At 37.7% G+C, this 15,703-nt stretch overlaps 4 protein-coding genes across 4 annotated transcripts; 1 reads left to right on the top strand and 3 right to left on the bottom strand.

Annotated features, from left to right (window-relative positions):
• The first annotated feature begins 658 nt into the window (after positions 1-658).
• Positions 659-4,506, top strand: si:dkey-175m17.6 (N-acetyllactosaminide beta-1,3-N-acetylglucosaminyltransferase 2). The gene is made up of 2 exons (XM_067485195.1): positions 659-1,085; positions 1,910-4,506. Exon 2 carries the CDS (start codon positions 1,939-1,941, stop codon positions 3,280-3,282), a length of 1,344 nt encoding a protein of 447 aa, XP_067341296.1. The 5' UTR covers positions 659-1,085; positions 1,910-1,938; the 3' UTR covers positions 3,283-4,506.
• A 4,618-nt stretch (positions 4,507-9,124) lies between these two features.
• Positions 9,125-9,969, bottom strand: LOC137103671 (heat shock protein 30-like). Its single transcript, XM_067484215.1, has one exon. It carries the CDS (start codon positions 9,867-9,869, stop codon positions 9,231-9,233), a length of 639 nt encoding a protein of 212 aa, XP_067340316.1. The 5' UTR covers positions 9,870-9,969; the 3' UTR covers positions 9,125-9,230.
• A 1,235-nt stretch (positions 9,970-11,204) lies between these two features.
• LOC137103687 (heat shock protein 30-like) lies at positions 11,205-12,054 on the bottom strand. The gene has a single exon (XM_067484252.1). The coding sequence runs from the start codon at positions 11,944-11,946 to the stop codon at positions 11,311-11,313; it is 636 nt and encodes a 211-aa protein (XP_067340353.1). The 5' UTR covers positions 11,947-12,054; the 3' UTR covers positions 11,205-11,310.
• Positions 12,055-13,290: 1,236 nt separating this feature from the next.
• Positions 13,291-14,141, bottom strand: LOC137104220 (heat shock protein 30-like). Its single transcript, XM_067485147.1, has one exon. It carries the CDS (start codon positions 14,033-14,035, stop codon positions 13,397-13,399), a length of 639 nt encoding a protein of 212 aa, XP_067341248.1. The 5' UTR covers positions 14,036-14,141; the 3' UTR covers positions 13,291-13,396.
• Positions 14,142-15,703: the final 1,562 nt, after the last annotated feature.

The raw sequence follows: 15,703 nt of genomic DNA, 5'->3' as shown, positions 1-15,703 counted from the left end.
CCGATAAGCTTCCATCAGGCGTATATTCTATTGGCCTCCAATTGTGTCGGTCAGGTATTTCTACCTATGAAGGTATGTCAGTGATGTTTATCATTGTGGTAACTTCATTGTCCCCTTTTTTTAGCATAATACAATGGGTAGTCACTGACATCAAATAATAACAAACCTGAATTGTATAGACTAAAAATAAATACAACCATATAGAAAGATTAAACGGACTCGTCTAAACAGCGGTTTCCTTCTCAAAACTGGCTTTGTTTAATTTAATATTCCTTATGACTGGCTGGAGACATTTTGCATAAAAGTAAGAGCATTTAACATTGAAATATAAAACGAAATATTGTTGACAAACAGCAAATCACCACAAACTTATTTATCCAAGGTTCATTCATTTATATCCTAGAGTGTAACCTAATTCGTTAAGCTATTGGCTATAGCCCATGCTTAATTTTGTACGGTTTGCGTCATTATTTCCTTCTGACTAATTCTTTCTTTTATTATGGTGCAGAACAGTAGTCTACTAGTTGAAGTATTTGCCATTTTTCATATTTTCTAATCATAAGCGAGTGCCTCGTTTATGAATAATCTGAACCTTGTTTGGATTTTATAGACCACATCATGCAAATACGCAGACCTTTAACACCTGCATGCAAATCTCGTTTTCTCTCTCTGTCTCACTAGATGAATTATTGCCTGATGGCTACAACCAGTGCCAAACTCAGTCCGTGTCAACAGGAGGTAGTGGCCTCCGTCAATCCTGAATAGTTTCCTTATCATTCTGCGCCCGATCACATAGTATTAAGGAGCCAAAGAGACGCATGCTCTGTGCGCAGCCTGCCTCACCTGGGACCTGTTGCTCAGCGGCGGCGGAGTTTAGCTGCGATATGAGGACGCCAGGTGTGGATTTAGGGATGCTTCTCGGTATCATTCATCTGTAAGGACATAAATGATATGCTATAGACCTATCATGTTATTGCCAGTCTATAACTAAGCTGGATGAAAAAACGGAAACCATCGGTGGACACCACACGTCAATGTGTCTTCCGTCTCAGTCGTGTACCCAGACGAAAGAAGTTCACTCACTTGTAAGTAATTGTATGCTTTGCCTTTTAGTCATTGATCAAATTATAAGATTTGGCAGGGGAAAGAAAACGTTAAAATTTTATACACAAAAAGCCTATTTCAAAACTTATGTTATCCAAGTGTAATTCCTTGCTTTGCATCCAGTGGAATTAGGTAAAGTCAAACATTCAGAGAGCTACTGTCCAAAACAATAGAAAAATAGTTATATGAGTTGAAAAGCGCTGATCAAAAATTCACTTGCAACCAAGGGCAAAATAGTGTTTACACAATTTTTAAGAGGTAAGGAACGAGGCAATGGATCCACTTCATTGCATATTACATGTTCCACACTGTCTACAGGGGCTGTGTGCTTAGCGGCAAGTAGGCACAAGATGATGCTAAGGTGTGCAGACAAGAACAGTTAATAACCCTCACTGGACCTTCACCAAGGAGACAGAAAAAAAACTCCTGAGGATTCAGTGCAATGTTTGCTATACAAATCTCTTAGGCAGGCCAATACCATGCAAAAAATATATACATATATGTATATATGTATATGTATGTAATATATATATATACAAATTGTAGTTGGTTAACTACAATTTATAGTTTACCTAACCATTCCTACTCTTACCTACGTGCCTGTCATTTAGTCATATGTTTGTGTTCTTTGCCAATTTCTTTGTCCTGCTTTGTGGATGCTTGCTAATGACTATATCCATGTGTAAGTTTCTGACAAATTCTTATTGTTACGGTGGGTTAGTATCTTGAGAAACCACTAGAAATCAGAGTTAAGTTTCTTGTGTGCACAAACATAAATCTGATCTGATTTTCTGTGTGTGTGCAGGTGTGTCTCTGATTTCTACACTACAGGCAATGGGCAAATTTTGCAAATGCAATGGGAGACTGCTCTGCTTGTGCCTGCTGCCTTGCATGATGACCGGCCACCTTCTTATTTATATCACAGTGTCCATTTTTGTCACCATCTCCTACAGTCCTCCAAAAGTAACCTTCCACTATATTGCCCCAGGAATTTCTGCTAACTCTTCTACTTTGGCCTCTCACCCACTTGGCCCCTTTTGGAACCTTCGTCTGGAGGACAGTGCACTGTGGAACCAGTTGCAGCATGCTTGGGACCGTCAGTACAATCCATTATTACGTAGAAACACAACTGGAGTAATGAGGAAGCCAAAAGCTAAGATTTTATCAGAAATTGAGGATGAATGCCTCTCTGACTGCATGTCACACAAGTGTTCAGTCCCTCGAATACATGATTTAAACAGCCTGCCAGAACAAATAAGGGCTTTTATCAGGTCAATGCACTGCAGGGAGTATCCCCTCCTTATCAATCAGCCTGGTATGTGTAGGAGGAACAACAGTAGCTTTGATCTGGAAACCCCCATGCTTCTCATGGCCATCAAGTCTCAAGTGGGGAACTTTGAAAACAGACAGGCCATCCGAGAGACCTGGGGACGCAGTGGTCTGGTAAAGGGGGAGGCAAATAAGAAAGGTGGATTAGTGAAGACAGTGTTTCTACTTGGGAGACAGGATTCAAGTACAGGTCCTCATCCGGACCTGAAAAACCTCCTGGATCTTGAGAATCAGAAATACGGCGATATCCTGCTCTGGGATTTCAGAGACTCTTTCTTTAACCTGACACTTAAGGACCTGCTGTTCTGGAATTGGTTCCAGAAATACTGCCCCACTGCCATCTTTGTCTTTAAGGGAGACGATGATGTCTTTGTTCGGACAGATGCCCTTCTGGATTACCTTCACAAGCAGTGGGAGGAGCACATCCTGTGGAGGGCCTATACAAATGAAACTGAGCTGAATTTGTTTGTGGGCGATGTAATCAATAATGCAATGCCAAACCGTGAACCATCCACTAAATACTACATACCAGAACGTTTCTACAAAGGAGTGTATCCACCGTATGCCGGTGGAGGAGGGGTGGTGTACTCAGGCTCACTTCTGTTGCGACTGTTAAAGATGTCTGAAAAGGTGCGCCTTTTTCCAATAGACGACGTGTATCTGGGAATGTGCCTGAACAGACTTGGCCTCTCTCCGAGCCATCACACAGGGTTTTTGACATTTGATCTCCCAGAGGTAGACAGGGGCAAACCCTGTGCGTACAAATCTGTTCTTCTTGTTCACAGACGTGGTCCCAAGGAGATGCTGGCTTTATGGAAGCAGCTCGAGAATCTGCCTAGTCAGTGCTGAGGCTAATTTGCCTGCCAAATAGGATTCATTGAGTAAAGGGTAAATGCTGCCACCACACTGATATGAAGAGCGTACAGAGCACACACTGTGACTCCATCTTCATGTCAAACAGGGGGAACCCTAAAGTTACATGTAATGTAGCATACCTTTCCTCCAAAGAGTTAGATCGCCCTGAGAAGGAAACTGGTCTACCTCAAAGGATACTTTTATTATGAGGGCATTACAGAAAAAGTGCACAAAACTTGAAAATATGTCTCATCATGTATCTGTACCTTTTAACTTAAAGTTTTATTTTACTACCTTGTATAGAAAACCCTTTATATTGTTACATTATGTTTGAAGAGAATATTTCAGACTTTTTGTCCTATTTACGTTGGTTAACATTTTTTTTCCAGTTGTTAGCTTTGTGTTTTCTTTCTTCTATGTCAGACATTCCTGCTAAGACTAAAATTCCAAATGATTAATTTCCATTCCATTCAACACTGAAATGCAATTGATCTGATAAATGTTTTCGTGTGCAGCTTTTAGTGACTTAAGCATTAACGTAGTCAATGCTTGACTTTGAAAGTTCTCATTAGCCAGCAAAGGTCTAATTTTTAAATAACCTGTTATTACATTTGGAACAATAAAAGTGAAAGGTTAAGAGAATTTTACTGCTCAAATGTTGATAATTTGCATATATATATTATAAAAGGGTTGTCGAAATTCCATCCATCCATTATCTGTAACTTTTATCCTGTTTAGGGTCACCGAGGGGCTGGAGCCTAGCCCAGCTGTCATACAGCCAGAGGCAGTGCACACTCTGGACAGGCTGCCAGTCTCTCTCAGGGTCAACACAGAAAGACACACACAGCCAGACAACCATTCACAGATATGGACAATTCAGAGTCACCAATTAACCTAACATGCACAATGAGAACATGTAAACTCCACACAGAAAGTCGGCCCAGGTACACAAACCCACCACGATCCCTGGTCTTAGGAACACAATCTTTTTCACTCACACATGCTAAAGTCAAAATTGTGTAATGGTTGACATGTTGTTAATTGTTAAAGATTTTAAGTCATTTTCACATTAACTTTAAATATATCACTGGTAAGGGTGATGATTTATTGAACGATTGTGTCTTCAATTTGGGGTGAAAATGTGTGTAGAGATTAACCAGAAATGTTTGTTTCTTTCAATGTCCTCTACCATTGCCATACAAATGTATGATGTTCTTGGATAAATAAATGTTGGCTAAATAAAGCATTTACGCAAAACAAAATATAATGTGCATTTTTTTTATTGTGTAATCCATTTTGATTTAGGTTTAGTATCTCTATAAAATCAGTTATGTACAAAAATGGAAGCCACAACCTTTGCAAGGACAGTAGTGATCAGATTTAGGTGAATAGCTATTAACAGTATTTGTAATTTAATCAGTCCGACATATCTAATGAAATCGATAAATGATTGTGTTTGCTACAAAACACACCAACAATTTTTGATATGCCACTTTAGCCTTGGCAGAGTAAAAGTGCAGTTGTTTGCACGTGGGCATTTAAACAAATGCAGAAAATGTGATTTGGTTATCATTGCAGTAAGCTTGTGTGTTGTTTTGTGTGATGACCGTGTCTACAAAATGCAAAAACACTTGCAATTTTTAGACGGCAGATTTATTGTAATGATAGTAAGGAACACACTGTATAGATCTGCAATGTTTCTACTGCACCTACCAGGACATGATATGAACAATTTACACAAAAATTGCACCTGGCCAAAGAAATTTGAATTAAAGCAAAAGAAATGTTTGCTTTCAAGAGAATGAGAAGGGACATGAGAAACCAAGAGATGGATCCCAAAAGCAAAAGTTGCCAAAGAAAAACACCTGCAAAAAGAGAGGATAGATACTGTGTCTGAACAAATTTACAAAACATTTTATATTTAATTAAATTATTCCTAAATTACAGCAAAATGTTTTTAAAACGTATATTTGTATGTATGTGTGTGTGTGTGTGTGTGTGTGTGAGAGAGAGAGAGAGAGAGAGAGAGAGAGAAAGAGAGACAGTGTGTCTTTTTTTATTGCATTAGTTTCATTAGTTTCATCTTGTCTGGTTTCTGTCATTGATTTTGGTACTAATAGAAACTGTGTGAGAGGAATATGGATGCTGAAGAAGATACTGTTAGTCTATTTAGGAAACTGGAGGAAGATTACTGAGATGCTGAAATCTAATGAGAAGCATGAGAGAATGGGGAAAAGTGCATAAAATGTGATGGAATTGCATTTGCCTGATGCCACAGCTGCTTTTAATATTACAAGTAGTAGTGGGTCTTTCCATCCAGTAATATCATATTTGTCTGTATTTCATTGAAGGTAAGTTAGAAATAACTTTATGATTACTGCATCTTGAATAAATTCAGTCTTTTGGAATTTAATGAGTAAGTTGCACCAACCTCTTAAGTAGGAGCTCCACCAACTGGAAAAAATGTGACAATGACAGGAAACTTGCTGAGGACGCGGAAGCTCCTCTGGGTAGAATATAAAAGCTGGGACAGCCATACCCCTGAGACACAAAACAACACAAGCAACACAGAATAGAACAGGCACTTTAACAGTGTTTCATCTTACAACAAGAGGACTCAACTCTAAACACTGAAGATGCTGTGCTCTCATGGATTCCAGTCTGCCCTCAGTCCTTTCATGGACTTGTACTGTGACAGAGGAGCTGTCTGTCAGACAGCTGGGCAGGAAGCTGAGAGTCAGTGGGAAGACAGAGAAGAAGCAGGAGGATGGGAAAGGCTCCTACTCTTACAGACTGCAGGACTGCAGACAGGAGTTTGATCTGCCTGAAGGACTGAACCCTGAAGCCGTCACCTGCTGCATAGATCCAGACTGGAAACTTCACATTCAGGCGACCAAAGGTCCACATGTTGAGGAGGCTGAGAGAGAGCTGACTATCAAGAGGAGCTCGGAGGATGAATTCTCCAATTCTTAATGAAAACAAATGTTCGAAATAATAGTGAATAAGAAAATTCACTATTCGCAAAGAAAAACAAATGTTTAAGAATACAATAAAAGCATCAGTAAAAAAAACCTTGAGATGCATTGTCAAAATAACTGGCAACAATGTGTAAAATATTAAAGTTTTCACTTAAATATTGAACCTAATAACACAAACTTAATATAAAACAGGTGAATTATCCAATACATATTACTGAAATTATTAAAAATAGCAGTGGTATGAGTGTAAAACATCAATTTACCTGAAAAGAAATAATTTCGATATATGAATATAATTAAAATACATAATAATATATATATATATATATATATATATATGTGTGTGTGTGTGTGTGTGTATGTATGTATATATGTATATATATATATTTTATATTATTAAAATATTCCAGATATGTAGTAAAAGATCTGCAAAATATTAAAATAAAATGTGACCACTACAAACAGTAATATAGGGAAGATTTAAAACAAATGTTGGAATCAAAATCCACTTGTTTTCTCACTATTGATGTAAAATAATAGGGGCGCGGCTGTAGCTCAGTAAGGCTTGGTAAGGCAGTCTTCCACAGACCACAGGGTCAGTGGTTCGATCCTTAGTCCCTCCTTTATGTCTCTGGACAAGACACTGAACCCCCAGCACCTCATTCCCACCCTCAGCTGTGCAGTGCCGGTCCAAGCCCAGTAGAAATTGGGGAGGGTTGTGTCAGGAAGGGCAACCATCGTAAAAACTGTTCAAAGTCAACATGCGGACAATGATCCGCTGTTGTGACCCTGAACTTATGTGATGAGCCGAAAGGACAAATCAATAAATAAATAAATAAATAAATTGATGTAACATAGTAGAACTCTAGAAGTTATTTTTCTAAAGGTATTTTTTAATGTTTGTCTGGATGAGATATGTGGAAGAAGATTTTAATTTTTACTGCATGGATGATATATAAGAAAGTATATACTATGTTTGAAGTACACAGGTAAAAAGAAAAAGATAATGTCCATCCTCTACAAAAAAACCTCCATCCGTCTATTGACAACTGTCTCTGTCTCCCACCCATGAACACACACGCACACACATTCACACACACACACACACACACACACACACACACACACACACACATACACACACACACAAACATACACACATACACTGGTTAACTAGCAACAATATTACATTTAAATGTGAGAATCTTTTTTTTACTCTGATTTTTTTAACTCTGAATTTGCTCTGTGTTTCTTGCTTATCACAGTACAGCTCAAAGACACATACAATATCCAAACGAGACACACTTTTCTGGATGTTACCACAGCCTGACAGCGTTTTTAAAGGGATATCCGAAAATGAAATATGAAAATAAAAAAATTAAATGAAATAAAAATGAAGTATCTCCATCTATACAGATGGTACAACAGTGATAACCCTGATGATAATGATAAAAACACAAATATAGCATATGGGGATGACGATCATGTAAAAACACTGATATTCTTGTAAAGGTAAGATTAGAAACAATCCAGCAAAATGGTTAATGATGTCAAGTTCTGTTTCACTTTGTTTGGTAATTGGTCTTACAAGCTTTCATGACACTGGTTCAACAAACACATTTAAATAACCCATAGTGCTGAAAAAGTTGACAAAATTTATTTTATTGTATCCCACTGTACTGACTTCATAATATGTTAATGCTTATATATCAAGAAAGTTCAGTCATTATTAACAAAAATGGCCCAAACAACATTAACTATATTCACTATATATGTCTATCTTTAAAAAGGCAGATTTAATAAAAGACACATCTTGACAATTTTAATAATAAACTCCACAAATGCAAGTCCTGCCACAGAGTCCTGTTTGCACTTCCAAAGGGAAACGGTTGTATTAACAGTAAAAAAAAGGAGGACAGGCAATAAAAGTTGAAATAAATTTCACGGTGTGTCAAATGTAATATGAGACACTGAATGAATGAATTAATCATGTTCAATTGATCATGTTCAATGAATCATGTTCAGTTACAAATACAAACATAGAAAATAACTTCATCCATCAATATGATATAGTTTTAATTAACCCAACAATAATGTTATTTTGACAGTGCATGTTAAGTTTTCTTAAGTGATGCTTTTGTATTCTTAAACATTTGTTTTCCAGTAAGGATTGTTCTCTCCTGGTAAAGATAATATTACAAAATACACAAGTAAAACACCACAGAGTGTGCAAGTTCTAATATATTATTACTGTAAACATCATTTGTGAGAAAAACTCATTTGATTTTAATTCTAACATTTGTAGTGAATAAATTCCATATAAGTCTTCCCTGTGTCTTTATCATAAAGTTATCACATATTTTAGTCTTATTTTGATGATATTTTACTACATTTCTGGAAGGTTTTAATAGCACGTTTTCTTTACTTTTTATATACTCAAATATTTAAATGATGTTGCTGAGGAAAATTAATGTTTTACACTGTGAATTTTCTGTGACATTTAACATTTTGTTTATTTAGTTTTTTGGTTCAGAAACTAATAATTGGGATATTTTAGGTTATTTGGACACATCACAGCTAGTTTTAATCATATCATTAATGTTTTAGATATTTTAAGTGTTCTACTTGAAGTTTTGTGTTATTAAGTTACATTTTTCATTGTTTTACTCGTTGTTGCCAGTTATTTTGACAGTGCATGTTAAGTTTTCTTAAGTGATGCTTTTATATTCTTAAACGTTTGTTTTCCACTTAGGACTGTTCTTTCTCTTATTTAAATTTTCAAAAAGAGTTTTCAGCACATAGCTGTGGTAAAGATAATATTACAAAATACACAAGTAAAACACCACAGAAACGAAATATTAAGATATATCAATTTATTAATGATGTTCAGTTGCAAATACAAACATAGAAAATAACCTCATCCATCAATATGAAACAGTTTTAATCGACCCCACAATGCTGTGATCAGTCCATGTGTTCAGGTTTGTCCTGTGTGTTGTTGTCGTTCTCTGTGCTGCTGCCTTCTGTGTGTGAACACACACTCTGCTGTGTTTTCTCCTCCGAGCTCCTCTTGATAGTCAGCTCTCTCTCAGCCTCCTCAACACGTGGAGCTTCAGTCGCCTGAATGTGAAGTTTCCCGTCTGGATCCATGCAGCAGGTGACGGCTTCAGGGTTCAGTCCTTCAGGCAGATCAAACTCCTGTCTGAACTCCTGCAGACTGTAAGAGTAGGAGCCTTTCCCGTCCTCCTGCTTCTTCTCTGTCTTCCCACTGACTCTCAGCTTCCTGCCCACCTGTCTGACAGACAGCTCCTCTGGGGAAAAGCCTCGAGTGTCCAGGGTCAGGCCAAAGTGCTCTCCCTCTTTCTGCAGCTGGAAGGGGACCGGCTCCAGGGCCCCTCTGGTTTGGAAAGGCTCCGTCTCCTCCAGGATCTTGTGTTGAAGTTTGTTCATCAGCTCCAGACTGCTGCGTAGCTCCTGTAGGTTCCTCTGTAGTAGGTCCTGCTGGTAGAGCAGAGGTCTGACCTCTGGCCACAGACTACGTGGAGGACAGTAGAAGTCCATGAAAGGACTGAGGGCAGTCTGGAATCCATGAGAGCACAGCATCTTCAGTGTGTGTTTAGAGTTGAGTCCTCTTGTTATGAGTTGAAACACTGTTAAAGTGTCTGTTCTCTTCTGTGTTGCTTTGTGTCTGAGCAGTGAGACTGTCACTGCTTTTATATTCTACATGGAGGAGCTCCAGAATCCTCAGGAACGTTCCTGTCGTTACCACATGTCTCCACCAGGAGGAGGTGTTACTCTAGAGTTCTGACGTCACCAGACGTTTATGGTTCTTTCAGGAAGTTTCTTCTGAATAAGTCATGTTATCAATGAGGTGCACAATGAAACAGTTAACATTATTTTCACTGGTATAATTTTTTCTTGTGGTGAAAAATTTAATGGTACTTTTTTATTGTCCATCACTGAGAGTGTTTAGTTTCATACTAATTTCCTTATAAAATGTTCTCTAGCTTTTAGAAATATTACTTATATATAGACTATATTTAGATTTTGTATTGAGCCTCCCCATTACAACTTTCAGTCATAAATATGCATGTGGCAGAGGAAACTTGTCATCAGTTCAAAACCACAGTGAATTCACTGATAACATACATTTAATTTTTTAAGAAAACAAGCTTCATCACATCCAGATGAAGTCCAACATTACATAATACTGCAATATATGTAACCTAATAATAACCACTACAGACCTAGAAATTTACATACATAACTAATGTTTTCTCCTCTGAACATCCACGCAGAAAGAAATTCTGCAAGTTCTAATATATTATTACTGTAAACATCATTCGAGAGAAAAACTAATTTGATTTTAATTCTAACATTTGTAGTGAAAAAATTCCATATAAGTCTTCCCTGTGTCTTTATCATAAAGTTATCACATATTTTAGTCTTATTTTGATGATATTTTACTACATTTCTGGAAGGTTTTAATAGCATGTTTTCTTTACTTTTTATATACTCAAATATTTAAATGATGTTGCTGAGGAAAATTAATGTTTTACACTGTGAATTTTCTGTGACATTTAACATTTTGTTTATTTAGTTTTTTGGTTCAGAAACTAATAATTGGGATATTTTAGGTTATTTGGACACATCACAGCTAGTTTTAATTACATCATTAATGTTTTAGATATTTTAAGTGTTCTACTTGAAGTTTTGTGTTATTAGGTTACATTTTTCATTGTTTTACTCGTTGTTGCCAGTTATTTTGACAGTGCATGTTAAGTTTTCTTAATTGATGCTTTTATATTCTTAATTGTTTGTTTTCCACTTAGGACTGTTCTTTCTCTTATTTAAATTTTCAAAAAGAGTTTTCAGCACATAGCTGTGGTAAAGATAATATTACAAAATACACAAGTAAAACACCACAGAAAAAAAATATTAAGATATATCAATTTATTAATGATGTTCAGTTGCAAATACAAACATAGAAAATAACCTCATCCATCAATATGAAACAGTTTTAATCGACCCCACAATACTGTGATCAGTCCATGTGTTCAGGTTTGTCCTGTGTGTTGTTGTCTTTCTCTGTGCTGCTGCCTTCTGTGTGTGAACACACACTCTGCTGTGTTTTCTCCTCCGAGCTCTTCTTGATAGTCAGCTCTCTCTCAGCCTCAACACGTGGAGCTTCAGTCGCCTGAATGTGAAGTTTCCCGTCTGGATCCATGCAGCAGGTGACGGCTTCAGGGTTCAGTCCTTCAGGCAGATCAAACTCCTGTCTGAACTCCTGCAGACTGTAAGAGTAGGAGCCTTTCCCGTCCTCCTGCTTCTTCTCTGTCTTCCCACTGACTCTCAGCTTCCTGCCCACCTGTCTGACAGACAGCTCTTCTGGGGAAAAGCCTCGAGTGTCCAGGGTCAGGCCAAAGTGCTCTCCCTCTTTCTGCAGCTGGAAGGGGACCGGCTCCAGGGCCCCTCTGGTTTGGAAAGGCTCTGTCTCCTCCAGGATCTTGTGTTGAAGTTTGTTCATCAGCTCCAGACTGCTGCGCAGCTCCTGTAGGTTCCTCTGTAGTAGGTCCTGCTGGTAGAGCAGAGGTCTGACCTCTGGCCACAGACTACGTGGAGGACAGTAGAAGTCCATGAAAGGACCGAGGGCAGACTGGAATCCATGAGAGCACAGCATCTTCAGTGTGTGTTTAGACTTGAATTCTCTTGTAGTGAGATGAAACACTGTTAAAGTGTCTGTTCTCTTCTGTGTCGCTTGTGTTGCTTTGTGTCTGAGCAGTGAGACTGTCACAGCTTTTATATTCTACATGGAGGAGCTCCAGAATCCTCAGGAACGTTCCTGTCGTTACCACATGTCTCCACCAGGAGGAGGTGTTACTCTAGAGTTCTGACGTCACCAGACGTTTATGGTTCTTTCAGGAAGTTTCTTCTGAATAAGTCATGTTATCAATGAGGTGCACAATGAAACAGTTAACATTATTTTCACTGGTATAATTTTTTCTTGTGGTGAAAAATTTAATGGTACTTTTTTATTGTCCATCACTGAGAGTGTTTAGTTTCATACTAATTTCCTTATAAAATGTTCTCTAGCTTTTAGAAATATTACTTATATATAGACTATATTTAGATTTTGTATTGAGCCTCCCCATTACAGTTTTCAGTCATAAATATGCATGTGGCAGAGGAAACTTGTCATCAGTTCAAAACCACAGTGAATTCACTGATTACATACATTTAATTTTTTAAACAAACAAGCTTCATCACATCCAGATGAAGTCCAACATTACATAATACTGCAATATATGTAACCTAATAATAACCACTACAGACCTAGAAATTTACATACATAACTAATGTTTTCTCCTCTGAACATCCACGCAGAAATAAAATTCTGCAAGTTCTAATATATTATTACTGTAAACATCATTCGTGAGAAAAACTCATTTGATTTTAATTCTAACATTTGTAGTGAAAAAATTCCATATAAGTCTTCCCTGTGTCTTTATCATAAAGTTATCACATATTTTAGTCTTATTTTGATGATATTTTACTACATTTCTGGAAGGTTTTAATAGCATGTTTTCTTTACTTTTTATATACTCAAATATTTAAATGATGTTGCTGAGGAAAATTAATGTTTTACACTGTGAATTTTCTGTGACATTTAACATTTTGTTTATTTAGTTTTTGGTTCAGAAACTAATAATTGGGATATTTTAGGTTATTTGGACACATCACAGCTAGTTTTAATCATATCATTAATGTTTTAGATATTTTAAGTGTTCTACTTGAAGTTTTGTGTTATTAGGTTACATTTTTCATTGTTTTACTCGTTGTTGCCAGTTATTTTGACAGTGCATGTTAAGTTTTCTTAAGTGATGCTTTTATATTCTTAATTGTTTGTTTTTCACTTAGGACTGTTCTTTCTCTTATTTAAATTTTCAAAAAGAGTTTTCAGCACATAGCTGTGGTAAAGATTATATTACAAAATACACAAGTAAAACACCACAGAAACGAAATATTAAGATATATCAATTTATTAATGATGTTCAGTTGCAAATACAAACATAGAAAATAACCTCATCCATCAATATGAAACAGTTTTAATCGACCCCACAATGCTGTGATCAGTCCATGTGTTCAGGTTTGTCCTGTGTGTTGTTGTCGTTCTCTGTGCTGCTGCCTTCTGTGTGTGAACACACACTCTGCTGTGTTTTCTCCTCCGAGCTCCTCTTGATAGTCAGCTCTCTCTCAGCCTCCTCAACACGTGGAGCTTCAGTCGCCTGAATGTGAAGTTTCCCGTCTGGATCCATGCAGCAGGTGACGGCTTCAGGGTTCAGTCCTTCAGGCAGATCAAACTCCTGTCTGAACTCCTGCAGACTGTAAGAGTAGGAGCCTTTCCCGTCCTCCTGCTTCTTCTCTGTCTTCCCACTGACTCTCAGCTTCCTGCCCACCTGTCTGACAGACAGCTCCTCTGGGGAAAAGCCTCGAGTGTCCAGGGTCAGGCCAAAGTGCTCTCCCTCTTTCTGCAGCTGGAAGGGGACCGGCTCCAGGGCCCCTCTGGTTTGGAAAGGCTCCGTCTCCTCCAGGATCTTGTGTTGAAGTTTGTTCATCAGCTCCAGACTGCTGCGTAGCTCCTGTAGGTTCCTCTGTAGTAGGTCCTGCTGGTAGAGCAGAGGTCTGACCTCTGGCCACAGACTACGTGGAAGACAGTAGAAGTCCATGAAAGGACTGAGGGCAGACTGGAATCCATGAGAGCACAGCATCTTTAATGTGTGTTTAGAGTTGAGTCCTCTTGTTATGAGTTGAAACACTGTTAAAGTGTCTGTTCTCTTCTGTGTCGCTTGTGTTGCTTTGTGTCTGAGCAGCGAGACTGTCACTGCTTTTATATTCTACATGGAGGAGCTCCAGAATCCTCAGGAACGTTCCTGTCGTTACCATATGTCTCCACCAGGAGGAGGTGTTACTCTAGAGTTCTGACGTCACCAGACGTTTATGCTTCTTTCAGGATGTTTTTCTGATTAATTTATGTGATCAATGAGTTGCACAATGAAACAGTTAACAATATAGTCATCAGTAATAAGTTACTTACTGTAGAACAATATCTCAGGCAGTTTTACTTTTTTTCACTAATATTATACAATTTTATATAATGTATTTCATGCATTAATTTTACATCACCTTTTAAAAATTTCATCTCTCCACACAAATTCACCCTCCTCTTTACAGTTTACAATTTAGTCATACATTGCATGAAGCGTGTGATACTTGTCATCAGTATAAAAGCACTGTGAACTGACTGATTAAATACACTTCATTTCCTTTTTTGGTAAACACACTTCATAACATCTAGACAAACTTTACACAGAATTTAACATTCAATAATATTATGTTCTATCTTTTGAACATTTATGCAGAACAGTAACTTCTGTAGTTTAATCATATGACTACTGTAGACATCAATTGTAAGGAAGGAGGCCTCGTGGCTCAGTGGTAGAGCATTGGGTTGGTATACAGAAGGCCACAAGTTTGAATCCCACTCCACCAGGTGTGGACCTGCCCCGAGCTGGATTTGAAAAATGCAGAACAGGTTCTGCTGTGGTGTTTCTTGGATTGTCTCCATCAGGTGGAGGTGTTACTCATGATTTTTTGCTTGATCAAAAACTTTTTGGAATTTCTAATGCTCACTTTTGTAAAACAGAAGATTTGATGTGCTTCATATAATTAAAAAATGTCCAAACTAAAATTAAAAAGTCAAATCATCCAGATAATGGAATTTAATTTTTTTTTAAAAGCTAGGTCTGTGAGACCCATTTCCCTTTTTTTTCAAAAGAAAAATTATACAATTAATTATTTTTTTCAAACATCAGAACACTTTTTCAATGATCACGCGTTGTACAAATTAAAAACTACACATTTATATTACATACAGCATGTTCGGGTCAGAAACTGTAGGTCCTATTTACCTTCACTTTCTCCTCCTCCTGCATGGGCCTGCTGTTAGTGTGTGTGTGTGTGTGTGTGAGTGGGAGTTTTGCATTTTGTTCCTGTTGTTCCCACACAAGTTAGAAACATCAATGCAAAATCCAAGCACTGCTCTGATCTTACAGTCCCACTCATTTTACCCTCTGTATTGCGAGAACCTACTGTATCTTTATTTGCTCATACTCTATCTCAGCTGCAAATTGGGGGACACAATAAATATTGCTTTGCCAATGTTGTTCCAGTGTGGTACAACTGATAAAGATAACCAAAAGATTGCCAGAAGATAAAGATAACCAGAAGATGACATTGAAGGCCAAAGGGCCGCCCCGTCATCTCCCGTATAGCCCTTTCACAGTTTGCTTTGTCTTGTATTTTATGGTTTCGCTGTCTTTACCACCAAACTTCAGATGGAAATTGGAAATTTAGAATTGGAAATGAGTTCTTTAATT

Source organism: Channa argus, chromosome 18 (genome assembly GCF_033026475.1).
Source record: "Channa argus isolate prfri chromosome 18, Channa argus male v1.0, whole genome shotgun sequence".
In the NCBI taxonomy this organism is placed as follows: domain Eukaryota; kingdom Metazoa; phylum Chordata; class Actinopteri; order Anabantiformes; family Channidae; genus Channa; species Channa argus.
This window is presented reverse-complemented; position numbering and strand designations above follow the sequence as displayed.